The sequence below is a fragment of the Aspergillus alliaceus genome, assembly GCF_009176365.1.
Source record: "Aspergillus alliaceus strain CBS 536.65 unplaced genomic scaffold BDW43scaffold_62, whole genome shotgun sequence".
Classification (NCBI taxonomy): Eukaryota; Fungi; Ascomycota; class Eurotiomycetes; order Eurotiales; family Aspergillaceae; genus Aspergillus; species Aspergillus alliaceus.
In genome coordinates, this window is record NW_022474745.1 from 65728 (window position 1) to 80611 (window position 14884).

Consider the following 14884-nt stretch of genomic DNA (forward strand, 5'->3'; position numbering starts at 1 on the left):
ACTCTCTAAGTGTAGGGTATAGCTTAATGCAACCCAACCAACTGGATCCACGGGCTGCATAGCAATTTATGGGTCAAGCGAGGAGGAATGAGACACGGGCCCGCGTGCAACGCAAGATGAAATCTCGTGCCTGCACGAGTCTGGTATGCTCCTAATCTTGCAAGCTGCAGCTCAAGCAAGCATAGGGTAATTGTTTGGTAGATCCATGCCGCTGGCTGGGGCAGACGACTTCTGGCCCAAGGTTCCTGGCCACTATGGGTGGGAAGCACTGGAACGAACAAGGATCTGTCCTTGCGTGTTGCATTCCTGAAGGAGTGGAGGGAGGTCTCATTCCCCACGGCGACATAGTGTTTGAGTGCGAAGCACTGGTGTTGAAGGTAGCTCACAGACCACCCGATTTGTCTATATAAGGAGTCATCTTCATCGGTCAATTCTGTTTTTCATCACAAAGCAAAACATCCACTCTCATTCACCCTTCTCTTCACAGTTCAGTCTTCTTAAGACAAGTCTTTCTCTTGTTCATAGAACATTTCTCCGAGTCAACTCTCGTTTATTACCAAAGCCACCGTCACAATGCAGTTCTCCATCGCCGCTGTCCTTGCTCTTGCTACCGCCGTTGCTGCTGGTGCCCTCCCCCCTGCCGGTGTTAACTCTGGCACTGGTGCTGGTGAGAAGGTCGGCAACAATGACATTCGCTTCCCTGTGCCCGACAGTGTGACCACCAAGCAGGCCTCCGACAAGTGTGGTGACTCTGCCCAGCTCTCTTGCTGCAACAAGGTCACCTATGCCGGAGACACAACTGATGTTGACGAGGGTCTCCTTGCTGGTGCCCTCAGCAACTTGATCGGTGCTGGCTCTGGCTCTCAGGGTATTGGTCTCTTCGACGAGTGCTCCAAGATTGACATCCCTAGTAAGTACCCCGGATCGATCATTTTCTTTTTGAACTGAACTAACTGTTAGTAGTTATCAACTTGGTTAATGTTCAGGACCTCCTCAACAAGAAGTGCCAGCAGAACATTGCTTGTTGCCAGAGGACCGAGTCCAGTGCCGTGAGTATTTCCAAGCTTCTGTGCTGTCCACAACTTGTACTAACATTCACAGGATGGCTCCCTCATCGGCGTTGCTCTTCCTTGCATCGCTCTCGGCGCTCTCCTCTAAGCGATTTTACTTTGGAAATCGGTAGCTCAAGGAGCGCGGGATGGAAATCGGGCCTAAAATGTTTCTATAGTGTCCTTGTCAAGTTCTTGTACCAACATCCCGTGGCGTGGCACCCTCGGAGCAAGAAGGCTGTTCTGTTTTATTCGTGATTACAATTATTTCGCCTAATGTACCAGTTGTAACTGGAAATAGTGCATGGCGTGCCTGCTTAATACATAGACTTGTCTTTGAACTCTTTTCCTACCATTCTTACCGTAGTGTTGTGCCTCAATCGTAGTAGTTCACCTTACCAATTTGTAAAGACTTCACCCTGAACTTGTTCTTCAGCTTGCAGCTACCTAGGGCCTAGAGCTGTGCATCATCAGTAAATGGGCCTCCTTAATGTGGTGCTCCACTTGGAATTCTCCCATCTTTTCGCTAATTTTATCCCGTCACCTTTCAATCCAGCGATCTTGTGAATTCCAAATTGTCCCTTATGGGCACTTCATATCAAGTTGACATCGCTGATAGCTTAACAAAACATACGTTGGGGGTTTATACTGCTCGGCCCGACATCTGGAGTGCTTCTTCCCAATGCAGCGCGATATCTTGCAAGCCTCTGGTTCTTTTCATGTTGTGCCAAACACCACGCTGCGAATGAACTGCTGCTTCTATTCGCGTCCTTCGCAGCAGTCCGTACCCGTCGTTCAAAATCAGTGAGCCCATCCGCTTTAACTGACTAGACGTTCAAAGTTGAAGCTGTCTCCCATTCCAAGCCAGCCTTTCCTAATAGGTATGTAAGTTAGAATTGATAGTTGCCGCCTCGTTCCTAGGGATTACTCCCTTGATATTCTTCGAACATGGGAATATACATTCTCCAAGCCTCCGTGTAACAATGAAGTGCTGCATTGGCACGCGCAACCTATGTCACGCGCAACCTATGTCACAGTGCCTTATTTTTTGCTGCCGTTTACATATAGCAACGACTTTCTTGTTATATCGACCAGGATGTATGCTCTCATTTGAATTAGCTAATTACTATTAATACACAGTCGCCAACAGAATACAAGCCCTCATATCCTACATGCACTCCCCAAGCCCAAAAGTACTTATACAAGAACCCAAAATTGTATACAACCAATGATATCCGACCCAAAACGCACCCAACCGAGCAATGGTCACACCAAAAAGCTCCTTATAAGGGAAGCAAAACCCCCCGATATCGACCAAGCACACCAAAGAAAAAATCCCGTACCCCAAACGCCATTCCTAGCAAAAAAGAGGTTTTTCCTTACCTGTTGTCATTGTAGCCGCCATCGTCGCCGTCTCATCCGTCCACTTACGAGTCCCAAACCGCACACCAGGGAACACCACCGCGCCCATCCTCCGTTCTTTCTTGGGATTCGGCGGCTCCTCCCCCGTCACCGTGGCCGAAGATGCAGTAGACGCCAGCGATACGGCAGAGCCACGACTGCGAAGCGTCGATTTCGGCGGGACAACAGGGAGTCGGATATGAGATAACTTCGGCGCCGCAGCAGCCGTCGCTTGGAGGAGGTTGATGATTTCAATGAGGGATTTGCGACGGCTAAGACGCCATGCTGGCATTCCCTTCTCGTCTTTGCTGGGGATTGTAGAGTTTGCTTCTGCTTCGTCCTTTTCCTTTTCGTTTGCGGGCGAGTCGGCATCTTCAGGCTCGATCTCCGTCTCCGTTTCTTCGGGGATATCTTCGATCATCCGGCTCTTTACTTCAGGAAGCTTGTTGGCCGTGATCGTGGTCGTGTTCTTCCGCTGCGGTTGCGAAACCTTGATCTTGTCACCCTTGTCATGGTCCTCTGGGTCTTGACAACCGCCCTTCACCTCAAACCCCGTCTCCCCTTCAACAGCCACAATAGTATCCTCAGACACCTTCACAGCCATCTCCCCCTCACCCTCCTCATCAACCCGCCCCCCACACCGACACTCGCCCCCAGCGTCCGGTTGCTCCATCTCGTCCCTCTCCACAACCCGGATAGAAGGCTTCTTCATCAACTCATGCTTTTTCTCTCCCGCTGAATAGGGATACGGGGTCGTATCCTTAGGCGGTACGGCTGGTGGCGACTCGCCCTTTTTGTGGTTCTGTTTCTGTCTCCGTCGACCCTGGAGACAGGATCGGAAGACTTCGGATAGGATGCTCATTTCCCTTTCCCCCTAGATATTGGGTTATTGGATGGGTTTGAGGTGGTTCGTTGGTGGGTTTGAAAGAGGGGGCGAAGAGGGGTTTATATGAACTATTTGGAGTATCTTATGGAGATGGCAGGGAGGGGTGTGTATTTGTTTTGGTTTGGTCAGATTGGGATATATATGGGTTCTTCGGTGCGGGGATTAGATAAATGATCGGGGATTTTGGTAGATGTGATTATGGGGATTGACGAGGTGCTTGCTATATTGCTAAAATGCGATGCGATGCAATGCAATGCAGTGTAGATGTATAGGATTTTCGTAGTAAGAGGAGTGAGTGGTCTTTTTCTGGGCGGAACAGGGGAGGGAGGTGGTGGTTTGTTGGGGGGAGGTTGGGTTATATGAGATTGAGGCTTGGTTGGTGTTGCCCGTGTTACTTGCTTCTTGCTTTTTGCCTCTTGGTTTATATGTTTACTTTGGGCTTGGGTTTATCTGTAAGGAGTGAGGTAGGTGTGATTGATGTAAGGATGGTAAGCTTGTAGCTTGCTGTCAGCGTTCTTTTTTCTTTTCTTTTGTTTTTTTTTTTTTACGTTTGGTGAGAAGACGATGGATTCGTCGGGGAGCGCTCTGTATGTGCGGGACATGTGTGAATGCGAGGTTATTATGGGGTTTACATTTAGGAGTAAGGTTGATCTTAATTAGGAGTTTATCGTTGTGAGTGTAAGGAGTTGGTTGGGGTGGTGGTTGTAGGTTGAACGTATCTTCATCTTCGGGTTAGGGCTAATTCTACATCTGGGACGGGCTCGTGAGAACAGTCATTGTCGTGTCGTACAGAGAACGTGTACTATTTCCCCTGGGTTTGTTTTGTCGTTTTTCCGACTTCGTGGGTGTCGGAGTTTATGCTCCCTTTCTCCTTTGCTTTTCTCTCTACTCTCTTTTCTTTTCTTTTTTCTTTCTTTCTTTCTTTTTTTTTTGGTTCAAGGGTTACCCGTGAGGCAGTAAGGGATGGCCGTACTATTTACTTTCCATGTCATCATTGCATTGCAGTACAACTAGCTCTATGCCTTACATGCGGAGTCTCTTTGAGCCGAGTAACAAACCATCAAATAAAAAGAAAGCTATGGACCAAATAAACAACCACTTATAGCTTGCTCTGCGGCGTTGCCACGTACAACGACTGGGACCGCTGCATCGCCTCTAGGGCCTCCTTCTCAATACGCTGGAGCAGCTGAGCGCAGGTGGGAATATCATGGATCAAGCCGATGACCTGACCGGCCGTCCAGACCTAAAATGGACCAGTTAGCAAGGATTCTACACATTTCCCCGGAAATACGGAAGGAGGTAGGGAAAAAAAAAAAAAAAAAAAAAAGGTGTGTATGCATACCCCGAAATCGACGTCACCGTTCAAGAAGACCTCCCTACCCCTCTTACCACTGACGAGGGGGGCAACGTCGCTGAACTCCCCGGACTTGCTCTCCTTCTCCACCTTCACCGCCTCCTTCGAGACCTTGTTGGCAAACAACCGGGTTGTATTCTTCCAGCGTCTGAGCACCAGTGCAGTGTCCGTCTCCTGGGCCTTGACGATGGCTTCCTTCACGTTGTGGTGGATCGGGGCTTCGATCGTGCACATGAACCGCGTGCCCATGTTGATTCCTTCGGCACCCAGTGCCAGGGCTGCGGCCAGGCCGTGGCCATCTGCGAAACCGCCCGATGCGATGAATGGGACGCCCAGATCCTGACGGGCACGGCTGAGGAGAATGAAATTTGTGATGTCATGCTCGCCGACATGGCCGGCACATTCGAAGCCGTCGATCGACAGGAAGTCAACGCCCAGCTTGACGGCTGATTTGGCGTGACGAATGGTCGTGCACTTGTGCAGCACGGTTGTGTTGGCCTTCTTCAGCTGGGTGATCACCGGTCCGGGGTTGTTTCCAGCCGTCTCAACGATCTTGATGCCCTCGTCGATGATGACCTGGGCGTAAGCGGCGTAGTCAGGGGGTACGAGAGCAGGGAGGAGTGTGAGGTTCACGCCGAAGGGCTTCTTGGTCATGGAGCGACATTTCCGGATTTCTTTGCGGAGGTCTTCGGGAGTTGGTTGAGTGAGAGCAGTGAGCTGAATGGTTAGCCGTCTTGTTCTCCTTATTTGCTTGCGAATACGGGGGACGTACAATTCCAAGTCCGCCGGCGTTGCTGACTGCGGCTGCGAGTTCAGCGTATCCAACCCATTGCATGCCACCCTGGACAACGGGGACTGTGAGTGGTTAGCCCAGCTTTAAATTATCTGGATTGAACTGTATGTGTACCTGTGATGCCCAGCTTCCGTGTGAGTGCGGTGTTGAAGGGCATGTTGTATCTAATACCTCTGAGACCGAGACTGAGTGTATGTATATACGTCTTGATAGCAAAGGATCGGGCTGTATTCCGATAGGCAGTATGAACAAAAGAAGCGACCCAGTGAATGTAAGATCTATCAGCGAAGGGTATCACAAGTGGTAGTTTATTCAAATAGGAAAGAAATGCGACTTCTTTGTACCCGCGGGAGAAGTTGCCGAGGTTGATTTCTGGACCGACCGATATTCGGGTCAAGATTACTATTCAGATTGCCACCCCCTGGGGAAGAACAACAGTGTGGGGGAATGCCGACCGTTAACAGCGGGGTAAGAGATACTTAAACATACTTAGAATGAGGCCATTTGATTGTCTCTCGCTGGATGGGGTGATGCTTGCAGCTGGAAATTTCTCGATTTCAACCCAGATATTGTTTTTGTTTGCCGTCGCCGCATGTGATTTTCTTACGCGGCGAATTATTGATCAGACGACCGCATATGATAAGATACTACTTTATTGATTTATTGAGATCCCATGACTACGGATATTACTAGTAAAACTGCATACACCGATAAAATAAAATGAGCAAAGCACATCCCGAATTGTATGTGTGTATATAGATTCCTGTATGGCTGGGGGAACCAACAAAACGCCATCAATGCATAGGTATAAGCATATGTAACCAAAAATGAGCAAAGATATTCTAGACCATTTTATTTTGCTCCCATCTCGCTGGCAAGCCATTGCTCGTGCAGCTTCTTCTGTCTCTCCCAGTCTTTCCGGAGTTTCTTGGCCCGGCTCTTGGCAATATCCTCGCCGGCTGCGTCGCGAGTGGGAAGGCCTTCGTCATCCCAGGCGCTATACTCGTTCGTCCGGAACATTTCCAGATGGCTGAGCTTGCCCTTCTGGAGCCTTTCCAGGGCCTCCTTCTCCTTCTTCTCCTTTTCGATCTGCTTCTGGTGCGCCTTCCGCGCCTTCTCTTCCCGAGCCTGGATCAGTTCGCGAGTCACCGGACGGACGAGGGCAGGCAAGTTGTCTCGATCTTCAAGATAGACACCAACATCGAACAAATCAATATCACGAACCCGGTCACAGAGTGCCAAGACCTCCTTGCTAATGCTATCCGACTCCTCGAGTGACGACACCTTGGCGCGGAAATTGCTCAAGACCTCAGCATAAGGTTTGCTGGATTCGGTGATCTCTTGCGTCGGGAGGGCTTCACGTTCGACAATCTCGGCGATAGTCTTGGCATCGACTCCTCCCTTCGCCCGTGCGGCTTGTCGCAGAGAATCACGGATGGAGGACAAGGGGTAGAGGAACGCCTTGGCCTCTTCGGGAACGTCAATGCCAGACCAGCCGATTTCCTGGCTGTCGGGGGAGGCGGTGCCATTGAGACCAAAGGTATTGACCATAGAGGTCACCCATCGTGCGACAGCCTGAACGTCCTTGGGGTTAACAGTCGACTTATCGGCGCTGTTGTATTTCGTGATAAGCTCAGAGATGGCGTACATGGCTCCGGGAGTGTTGAAAGAGTCGCACAGGTGCTCGTAGACGGTCTTCTGGGCATCTGCCAAAGCAGTGGCAAGACTATCATCCGAGCCTGAGCCTTGCAGGGTAGCGGAGTCCTTCATCTTGATGAAAAAGTTGTTCACCTTCTCCTCCCACGAGCTGCCAGCGCTGACAAGGTCATCGGTAATCTCAACACCATCCTTCCAGCCGCCAAGCAGGAAGACGATTCTCAAGCTCCTTGGGGTCCACTCTTTCCTTTCCAGTGCCTCACGAATGGTAGTAAAATTCTTAAGAGACTTGGACATCTTGGAGCCCTGGATGGACAGGTGTCCCATGTGGAAGAAATAGTTCACCCACTGATCGCCATGGGAATGACCATCTGCCCAGTACGCCTCACTCTGCGCAAGCTCGTTGTCATGGTGAGGGAACGCAAGGTCGACACCACCTGAATGGATATCCATCTGCTTACCGAGCCTTGCGGAAGCCATTGCAGAACATTCAATATGCCATCCCGGCCGTCCCCGACCCCAGGAGCTCTCCCAGCTAGGCTCACCAGGCTTAGAAGCCTTCCATAGAGCGAAATCAGATGCCGATCGCTTATCCGTAGTCTTCTTAGTCAACGATCCCTCTCCTTCAGCCAGAAGCTTGCTATCCGACCGATTCCAGGGTTCAAGCCGGGCGTAAGGGTGACCAGCAGTCTCGAAGGAGTCGATGTCGAAGTAAACAGAACCATCTTCCGTAACATAGCCGAAATTATTCTTCACAATCTTCTCCACGAAGTCAGCGATCTCCGCGCCATACTCTGTGACCCGAGTGATTTCGTTGGGGTCGAGGACGTTCAGATCACGCATGTCCTTCATAAACCGATCCTCGTATCTCTTCGTCAACTTGGTGAAAATTCTATGGTCATCTGCGTTGATCGATGCCCCCTTCAATGAATCCAGATATGGGAGGAGGAGATCTTGGGCTTCCGTGTAGAACTTCTCCACAAAGCCCGTAGGCTGCTTAGCCTCGCCCAAGCGTTCTGCCTCCGCGATCACCTTTGATGCCGACGCAACGGTCTTGATGTGCATTTTAGTTTTCGCTTCATCGTCACCGGCCCTCTCGTTGCCGGGAAGGGGTCCTCCGTTCAGCACGACGGCGTAGGTCTTCTCCACCTCATCCTTGTATTGAGACGCGGGCAGGTTGGGGTTCAACAGTGGAAGGTTCTTCTTAAGGTAGGCAGTGTACGCTTTCTTGGCGACATCCAGAACTTCGGCGTCGATCGTAGGATGCTCAGAAACGAACTCTGTGAACAGGTGCTGTTGCCGGGCTCTAAGGATAATCTGTGACTCATTAGCGTCGCATTCCATCAAGTACTGTAGACAACGCCTATCGTAACATATACGATGCAAAGCGTACCTTATCATCAACATCTGTGATATTCATGACAAAGTTGACGTCAAATTTGAAGTAGTCACGCATGATACGCCGAATGATGTCTGTGCTAACATAGTTTCTGGCATGGCCCAAGTGGGCATCGTCATAGACAGTTGGCCCGCATGCGTACCAGGAAACTCTCTTTCCTTCCTTGTCGATGGGGATGAACGGGTTCTTCGAGCGTGTTAAAGAGTTCCAGACTTTCAGAGGAGGAAGACGCCCTTCGGCCTCAGGGTGGAGGGGTGGCTGTTGCCATGGTGGCTGTTGGCGCGCGGTGGCCATAGATCTAGATCTGGAGAGAAGAACCACAGGAGAAAAGAGCGACAATCGTTGTTTGGGTCTTCTTGTAAGGAAATGGGAGAACACTCGAGGAAGTCGGTGACAGGTGAGGGGCATCAGGAAACGGAGCTATAAAAAAAGAGGGACAAATAATGCCAACACGGGAGGGGTTCACTTGCCTCCAGACGCCAGCATGACAACCAACCTGAGTCAAGCATTCAAAGGATGAGCCAGCGGCCAGTGGGCCAATCAGGGTCCTGGTTTGCAGTGCGGTCTGGACAGCACCCTAATCTGCATACCCTAAGCCCTAAGAGTAACCCCAGTTGGGTCTAGATCTGCTCTCCAGTGACATCCAATGCCCCAGAATGATAGAAGCTTTTGAGCTTGTCCGAGATTTTGCGCTTGCGAAAGCCGCAACACCACAGGCTGTCACAATGCCGTCCCCCTTTCTAACTCCCGGCGCTCAGTCACAACTCGATAGCCTTGCTCTTCTTTCACTCCGCAGGGACCAGACGATTCCAACTATTCTCCAACTTCACGACGACAAAGCAGGATACAAAGAAGGAAAAGTCACCAACACCCGTTTCGGCTCATTCCCGCATAGCACCCTTTACGATCAACCATGGGGTTCCCAGATCGTCGCATCCAAGGTAGACACGGGGTCGCGCGGTCGCGCGCAATCTAAGAAGTTGAAGCGGAAAGCGGACGACTTAGATTCGTCCACCCAAGCCGAAGACAAGCCTTCTCCCCAGGCTGCAGTTGCAGCCGCCAGTGGTTTCCTTCACCTCCTTTACCCTACGCCGGAACTATGGACCGCGTCGCTCCCGCATCGGACACAAGTTGTTTACACACCGGACTACAGTTACATTCTCCATCGGCTACGCGCGCGCCCCGGAAGTACTGTGATTGAAGCAGGAGCGGGCAGTGGCTCTTTCACCCATGCATCTGTGCGAGCAGTGTTCAATGGGTACCCTTCGGATGACCAGCGGACACATAAGAGAAGACTTGGCAAGGTCTGTAGCTTCGAGTTTCATGCGCAGCGGGCGGAGAAAGTACGAGTTGAGGTGAAAGAACATGGCCTCGAGGGGCTAGTGGAAGTAACGCACCGTGATGTCTACGAGGATGGCTTCCTCCTCGGTAACCCGAAGACGGGCAATTCCCCGAAGGCGAATTCCATTTTCCTTGATCTACCCGCTCCTTGGTTAGCTCTTAAACATCTCGTTCGCAATCCGCCCTCAGGCGTGGAATCACCGCTTGATGCATCGTCCCCAGTCTATATATGTACTTTCTCCCCCTGCCTTGAACAGGTACAGCGCACTATCAGCACTCTCCGCCAACTCGGCTGGTTGAACATCTCAATGGTGGAGGTCAATCACCGCAGAATCGACGTGAAGCGAGAACGGGTTGGATTAGATTACGAAAATGTTCGTGGGACGGTCGTCTTCCCCAGATCCGTCGACGAAGCTGTTGAAAGAACGCGCGCTCTCGAGGAGCGCTCAGTATTGTTCCGTGCATCTCAGAATCAGAGTGACAGCGAGAGTACCCCTGCTCTCCAGACTGAAACCGATGCAAATAAAGGCGATACGACCAGCAAACCCGAGACGGATGTCCCCGCTCGCCCGCAAGAGCCCGAGATTCCTTTGTATAAGCAGGGTCGCCTGATAACCCGGTCAGAGATAGACCTCAAGAATCATACCTCCTACCTTGTTTTTGCTGTCCTCCCTCGGGAATGGACGGAGGAAGATGAACAGCGTTGCCGTAAGAAGTGGCCATCAAACCGGGTAGTAGAACCTCGGGGGCCATCGAAAAGCAAGAAGCAAATGAAAAAGGAAGCAAAGGAGCAGCGCAATCAGCAAAAGGAACAACAGGGACAGCCAGATACGGAGTCCCAGAAGGAATAATGGTTAGTAACGCTACTATTCCAGTTTATATATTAAAACCAAATAGAGCATAAGTAGTCAAAGTAGTTAAAATAATTCCATTCTGGCTATTTTGAGTAGGCGCAAGATGATTATCCCGCAAGACCGGTCCTACCGGTCCTATTATACCTGCTAATTTTCTTTTTTTATTTTTTTTTATAGATTTGTAAATTCTATTAATACTACAGTCTCTGGGGTCAAGGATAGTATGTAAATTATACTGAACCGGCAGCAGATCTGATTTCTTTGCGTATTGCCAAGGGTGGGGAAGGACATTACTATAGAAATATATTGTTAGTTTATCCGATCTGGTCTCCATAATGCATTCTACTTCCCTCTATTTCTATACAATGATTAGATATACTCGCCATTGCAACCCCCCAGGATAGAATAGAGAGACCCACTTAGCCTTGTAACAGTCAGCGGGATAGTGATATTGCTTGGAGGCCTGAGGTACTGCAGTTCATTCAGTCATGGGTCATTATCAGACGTGAGATTATGAACGTTTAAAAGAATACTGCTACTGATAATGGACAAGGGGGCTCGTGTTAGAAAAGCTTCCCATAAATGAGCTTCCTTGACCAGAAGGAGAGAAGAAACAAAAGGTTGGCTACATCGCGGCTAGTGTAAAACTATCTATGTACAACGTGGGTCTATAATCATCAAACCTTCCGCGGTTCCTTCAGTAGCACATAGTAAAATGAAAAAGAGAATCCGGGGAAAAGTGGGTATTGCATTGAAGAATAGAATATTGTTCTAGTCAACTAGAACCTGAAGATACGAGACCGATCTTTATAGATTGTTCTCTGCCTTAAATTTGTCCCACGCTTCATTCAGCGTACCGAACACGGCACCAGCGATCATCCGCTGTTCCGTAGTGGCAGTGGTAGAAATCTTGGGCAATCGTTAGCTTCTGTAATATTGTGTTCCTCGAAAATAAGCATACCTTGTCCGGGTGCACCTTTGCAATCCCCTTCATATACTGCAACTTGACTTTGTTCGGCATGATCAACTCTGACATGTTGATCTTCTTCCATCCGGCGTCCGGCCACAAAACTGTATCCAAACTCGCCAGAAGAGCTCGTAGATTGTCCTGCTTACCACCCTTCCAAGCAGTCAGTCGAGCATCGACACTGTCGGTAAGGGCGAACTTTTCTTCATCGGCACGCTCGGCAGCTTTATTAGCCTCTCGCAAACGGCTGACAGCGGCGGAGTCTACAGATGAAGAGCCACCCCCTTGTAGATCGTCCAATGCGGATTTCCTAGGTGCTTGGGCTGGTGGCCGTCTAGCAGGTGCTGAAGGCTTCGGAGCAGGTTTGCTAATGCCAGCAGCCTTCTCGCAGCGGTTGCGGCCTTGGATACTAGTGCTACCCCCGTGACCGTTCTCAACTGCCTGTCTCCACGCCTGCGCAGCATCTGCCCATCGCTCCAGTTGCTCCAGGGCTTCGGCCTTGCGCATCAAGGCCTTGCCGAAGAAGTCTTTCATCGGTTTATTAGGCTCGCTATTTCCGATTTCAATATTCTCGCCCTCCCCTTTCAGAGGACCAATCAAATCCAGAATAATGTCCGCATCGCCAATCGCCACCTTAGGCTCACCGACTTTGAGCGCGGTCATGGCACGATTGCTACGGATGATAATTGTGAGAGGATGTTTGTCGGGAAGCATTGACAGAGCGGAAGAAAAGGCCTCATGGGAGGCTGCATAATCGCCTCTCTTGTAAGCCTCGGCCGCTTTCGTCCGGTGGCGATGTGTATATGCAAGAGCTTCCTGAGACACTTGAGGAATGACTCGAGGTGGAGCTTTCGGTCGTACAGGTAAAGGTTTAGATGCTGCAGCAGGCCGCGTGGGCTGGGCGGGCGCGGGTGACGGCCTCGGACGCGCAGCAGGCTGCGGAGCGGGGGACTCGAACAAATCAACATTCTGTGCAGGAGCTGGGGACTGTGCGGTTGGCCGTTTTCTCCTTGCTGGGCTGACATATGCTTGCGCTGACTGCTCGTCCACTGCAGCCTTGGTCAATCGACTTCTGGGATCCTTAGCCTGGCTTGGCTGCTGTTGCCGCATAAAAGTAGGCTGTTGCATACTTCTATCACCAACTGGAGAGGGTTGGTTCCGGTGGTTGTTATTGCTAAGGACGCGAGGTGAGGGAACATCGTTCGACCGGGTCGTCTTGCGTGAAGCCCGGGGATCCACGCCAGATTCAAGAAGAAGAGCCTCATCCGTGAAGCCGGCTGGCTGCTTTTGGGCCTGATCAGGAGTCCGCCGGCGTTCACTCGGGGATGACTCGTCGCGAGCTGGCGGTTCCCTTAGCCAACGGGGCTGATTCGGATCATGATCCGTGTTAAGGTCATTAACGACTTGCTGAACCTTTTTGCTGCCGGTTTTCCAAAGAGAGTTTGCTGTTTTCAGCAGATTATTGCCGAAGGCAGCGGCAATCTGTGATGGATCCTTATCTGGTGTCGAAGGTGACCGATTATCGCTGCGACTCCTTGAAGCATGGGATCGTTCCTGCTGCATCCACGACGGAGTGTCTCGGTCAGACCTCTCAGCTCGGTCTCTACTTCGGCCCTCGTGGCTTGGAAAGCGATTTTCAGCCGCAGGTCTACTCCTAGACTGCTGCCGAGATTCTTCGTGCGCCTGTGTGAGAAGCAATGAGACAGCAGCCTGTATATCAGTTCCAGTCGACGTCATGCGTAGAGCTTGGCTAGCTTTAACTGCAGGAAACCCCATATCGACGAGCTCCGCAACTGCTCGGTCAGTTCCATTTGATGGCTTGGGGGATGGAATATGGTCTGCGGGCTCAGGAGTAGGTGATTTCGCCGGTGGTTCTGGTCTGCGGACTTCCGAAACGGGCTTACCCAGTAACCCCAGAAAATCATCATCGTCAGATTGTGCAGGTTGAGGTGGCGGCGGGCTTGTCTTCGATTTTAACTTGTTGAGGCCGAAAGGGTCATCATCGTCGTCTATGAACGACATTCCAATGCCTTGTGTTGCTGGGGCGAGCCCATTGGAGACAGGCTGTGACGACCGTATGTCTCCCTGCGGCGACGGGCTAGGACTAGGTATAGGGAAGTGAGTCGATGCATCTACCGGCGCTGAAGCGTCAAAGGCGGCAAGGAGATCGTCCTCGTCAGCGGTCTGAGCTTTCTGGTGAGTAGAACTCGCGGCATATCCGGCAGGCGAGTTGCTTCCACCCTTCTCCATGTTATCCCAAAATTGAGCATTCCGCGCACCGTACTGCGACTCAAATCGAGATCGGTTCTCTGCCTCCTTCTTGGCCCTCTCTTCTTGTAGCCTCTTCTGCTGCTCGACAAGGGGCAGGTTCTTATTCTGATTGGAGGAATTGAAAGAAACTAGGTTGGCAAAGCTGTCCTTGTCTTTGTCCGGTGTCGCAGACTTAGAGGGCGTGTTCGAAGCCCCCGAGGAGGCAGAAAGGGGAGTAGACCGGCCGGAAGTATCATTGCGCCTCACATTCGGAAACAAGAGGCCGGAACTCATAGGTGGGGGTCTCCGGGCGTTATTAGATGGTGTGGAATTCCAATTCAAGCCGTTTAGATCGTCCATGGTGATAGTTAATCTAGTAAGAGTAGGGAGGTGTCTGGGAGGACTGAATTAGGATAATGGTGGTAGGAGGTAAATGGTTCCATGGTCTAGTCTCACCATCAACGATCTAGTGAGCTGATCCTGTTCGTGTGGTAAAATTATTGGTGTTTCAGAAAATGCAGATGTATTCACAAGGTATGTATGAATAAAGAACTGACCCCTTGGCACTTTACAATATAGTGAAACATCATGAGTGATCATTAACTTCCCCTGGAGATCGAAGCCGCTGTCATTGTGGCGGAGTAGCTAGCGGGGTGTGGCTGATGCTGCCCAAACGTGACTACTTGGCACGTGTTCCCAAATATAGTAATTTCCCTCTCCAGTTCCCTAGTATATCGAAAAAGGAAATGTGACTATATTAGCTATAGATAGTTCTAGATTTTTGCTGGTATTTACTAGAAATCCAATAACTCATCCGCAGGTCCCCGTCATCCGCGTCTCTGTCACTCTCTGTCCTGGTTCACCAGTACTCTGTCGGTAAATCCTCTGTGTACACCTATCGTTACAGAACTTAGGGATAAGATAATATCTTAAG

At 50.6% G+C, this 14884-nt stretch overlaps 7 protein-coding genes across 7 annotated transcripts; 3 read left to right on the forward strand and 4 right to left on the reverse strand.

Annotated features, from left to right (window-relative positions):
• Positions 1 to 573: 573 nt before the first annotated feature.
• On the forward strand, positions 574 to 1158 carry BDW43DRAFT_303723 (hydrophobin family protein; the record flags this gene model as incomplete). The annotated part of the gene is made up of 3 exons (XM_032045465.1): positions 574 to 910; positions 964 to 1049; positions 1102 to 1158. The coding sequence occupies 3 exons, from the start codon at positions 574 to 576 to the stop codon at positions 1156 to 1158; spliced, it is 480 nt and encodes a 159-aa protein (XP_031895468.1).
• A 1038-nt stretch (positions 1159 to 2196) lies between these two features.
• Positions 2197 to 3024, reverse strand: BDW43DRAFT_290470 (uncharacterized protein). Its single transcript, XM_032043520.1, has one exon. It carries the CDS (start codon positions 2869 to 2871, stop codon positions 2407 to 2409), a length of 465 nt encoding a protein of 154 aa, XP_031895469.1. The 5' UTR covers positions 2872 to 3024; the 3' UTR covers positions 2197 to 2406.
• A 1078-nt stretch (positions 3025 to 4102) lies between these two features.
• On the forward strand, positions 4103 to 4503 carry BDW43DRAFT_212051 (uncharacterized protein). Its single transcript, XM_032039270.1, has one exon. The coding sequence runs from the start codon at positions 4194 to 4196 to the stop codon at positions 4425 to 4427; it is 234 nt and encodes a 77-aa protein (XP_031895470.1). The 5' UTR covers positions 4103 to 4193; the 3' UTR covers positions 4428 to 4503.
• Positions 4250 to 6032, reverse strand: BDW43DRAFT_290474 (NAD(P)H-dependent flavin oxidoreductase). Its single transcript, XM_032043521.1, has 4 exons — positions 5598 to 6032; positions 5463 to 5545; positions 4679 to 5407; positions 4250 to 4579 (listed from the first exon to the last, which is right to left on the reverse strand). The coding sequence occupies exons 1-4, from the start codon at positions 5638 to 5640 to the stop codon at positions 4436 to 4438; spliced, it is 999 nt and encodes a 332-aa protein (XP_031895471.1). The 5' UTR covers positions 5641 to 6032; the 3' UTR covers positions 4250 to 4435.
• A 143-nt stretch (positions 6033 to 6175) lies between these two features.
• Positions 6176 to 9242, reverse strand: BDW43DRAFT_290476 (cysteine--tRNA ligase). The gene is made up of 2 exons (XM_032043522.1): positions 8533 to 9242; positions 6176 to 8456 (listed from the first exon to the last, which is right to left on the reverse strand). The coding sequence occupies exons 1-2, from the start codon at positions 8944 to 8946 to the stop codon at positions 6336 to 6338; spliced, it is 2535 nt and encodes an 844-aa protein (XP_031895472.1). The 5' UTR covers positions 8947 to 9242; the 3' UTR covers positions 6176 to 6335.
• Positions 9228 to 10752, forward strand: trm61 (tRNA 1-methyladenosine methyltransferase subunit GCD14). The gene has a single exon (XM_032043523.1). It carries the CDS (start codon positions 9264 to 9266, stop codon positions 10728 to 10730), a length of 1467 nt encoding a protein of 488 aa, XP_031895473.1. The 5' UTR covers positions 9228 to 9263; the 3' UTR covers positions 10731 to 10752.
• A 526-nt stretch (positions 10753 to 11278) lies between these two features.
• Positions 11279 to 14522, reverse strand: BDW43DRAFT_290478 (UBA/TS-N domain protein). Its single transcript, XM_032043524.1, has 2 exons — positions 11695 to 14522; positions 11279 to 11642 (listed from the first exon to the last, which is right to left on the reverse strand). Exons 1-2 carry the CDS (start codon positions 14308 to 14310, stop codon positions 11541 to 11543), a joined length of 2718 nt encoding a protein of 905 aa, XP_031895474.1. The 5' UTR covers positions 14311 to 14522; the 3' UTR covers positions 11279 to 11540.
• Positions 14523 to 14884: the final 362 nt, after the last annotated feature.

Excerpts from the sequence above, each read along its gene's own strand:
- BDW43DRAFT_290470 (XM_032043520.1), bottom strand. The coding sequence starts at position 2,871 with ATGATCGAAGATATCCCCGAAGAAACGGAGACGGAGATCGAGCCTGAA.
- BDW43DRAFT_212051 (XM_032039270.1), top strand. The coding sequence starts at position 4,194 with ATGCTCCCTTTCTCCTTTGCTTTTCTCTCTACTCTCTTTTCTTTTCTT.
- BDW43DRAFT_290474 (XM_032043521.1), bottom strand. The coding sequence starts at position 5,640 with ATGCCCTTCAACACCGCACTCACACGGAAGCTGGGCATCACAG. Across the intron at positions 5,546-5,597 it reads ACGGAAGCTGGGCATCACAG|TCCCCGTTGTCCAGGGTGGC; the intron begins GTACACATACAG and ends AACCACTCACAG. Across the intron at positions 5,408-5,462 it reads ACGCCGGCGGACTTGGAATT|CTCACTGCTCTCACTCAACC; the intron begins GTACGTCCCCCG and ends CTAACCATTCAG.
- BDW43DRAFT_290476 (XM_032043522.1), bottom strand. The coding sequence starts at position 8,946 with ATGCCCCTCACCTGTCACCGACTTCCTCGAGTGTTCTCCCATTTCCTT. Across the intron at positions 8,457-8,532 it reads TCACAGATGTTGATGATAAG|ATTATCCTTAGAGCCCGGCA; the intron begins GTACGCTTTGCA and ends AATGAGTCACAG.
- trm61 (XM_032043523.1), top strand. The coding sequence starts at position 9,264 with ATGCCGTCCCCCTTTCTAACTCCCGGCGCTCAGTCACAACTCGATAGC.
- BDW43DRAFT_290478 (XM_032043524.1), bottom strand. The coding sequence starts at position 14,310 with ATGGACGATCTAAACGGCTTGAATTGGAATTCCACACCATCTAATAAC. Across the intron at positions 11,643-11,694 it reads CAAAGGTGCACCCGGACAAG|ATTTCTACCACTGCCACTAC; the intron begins GTATGCTTATTT and ends CGATTGCCCAAG.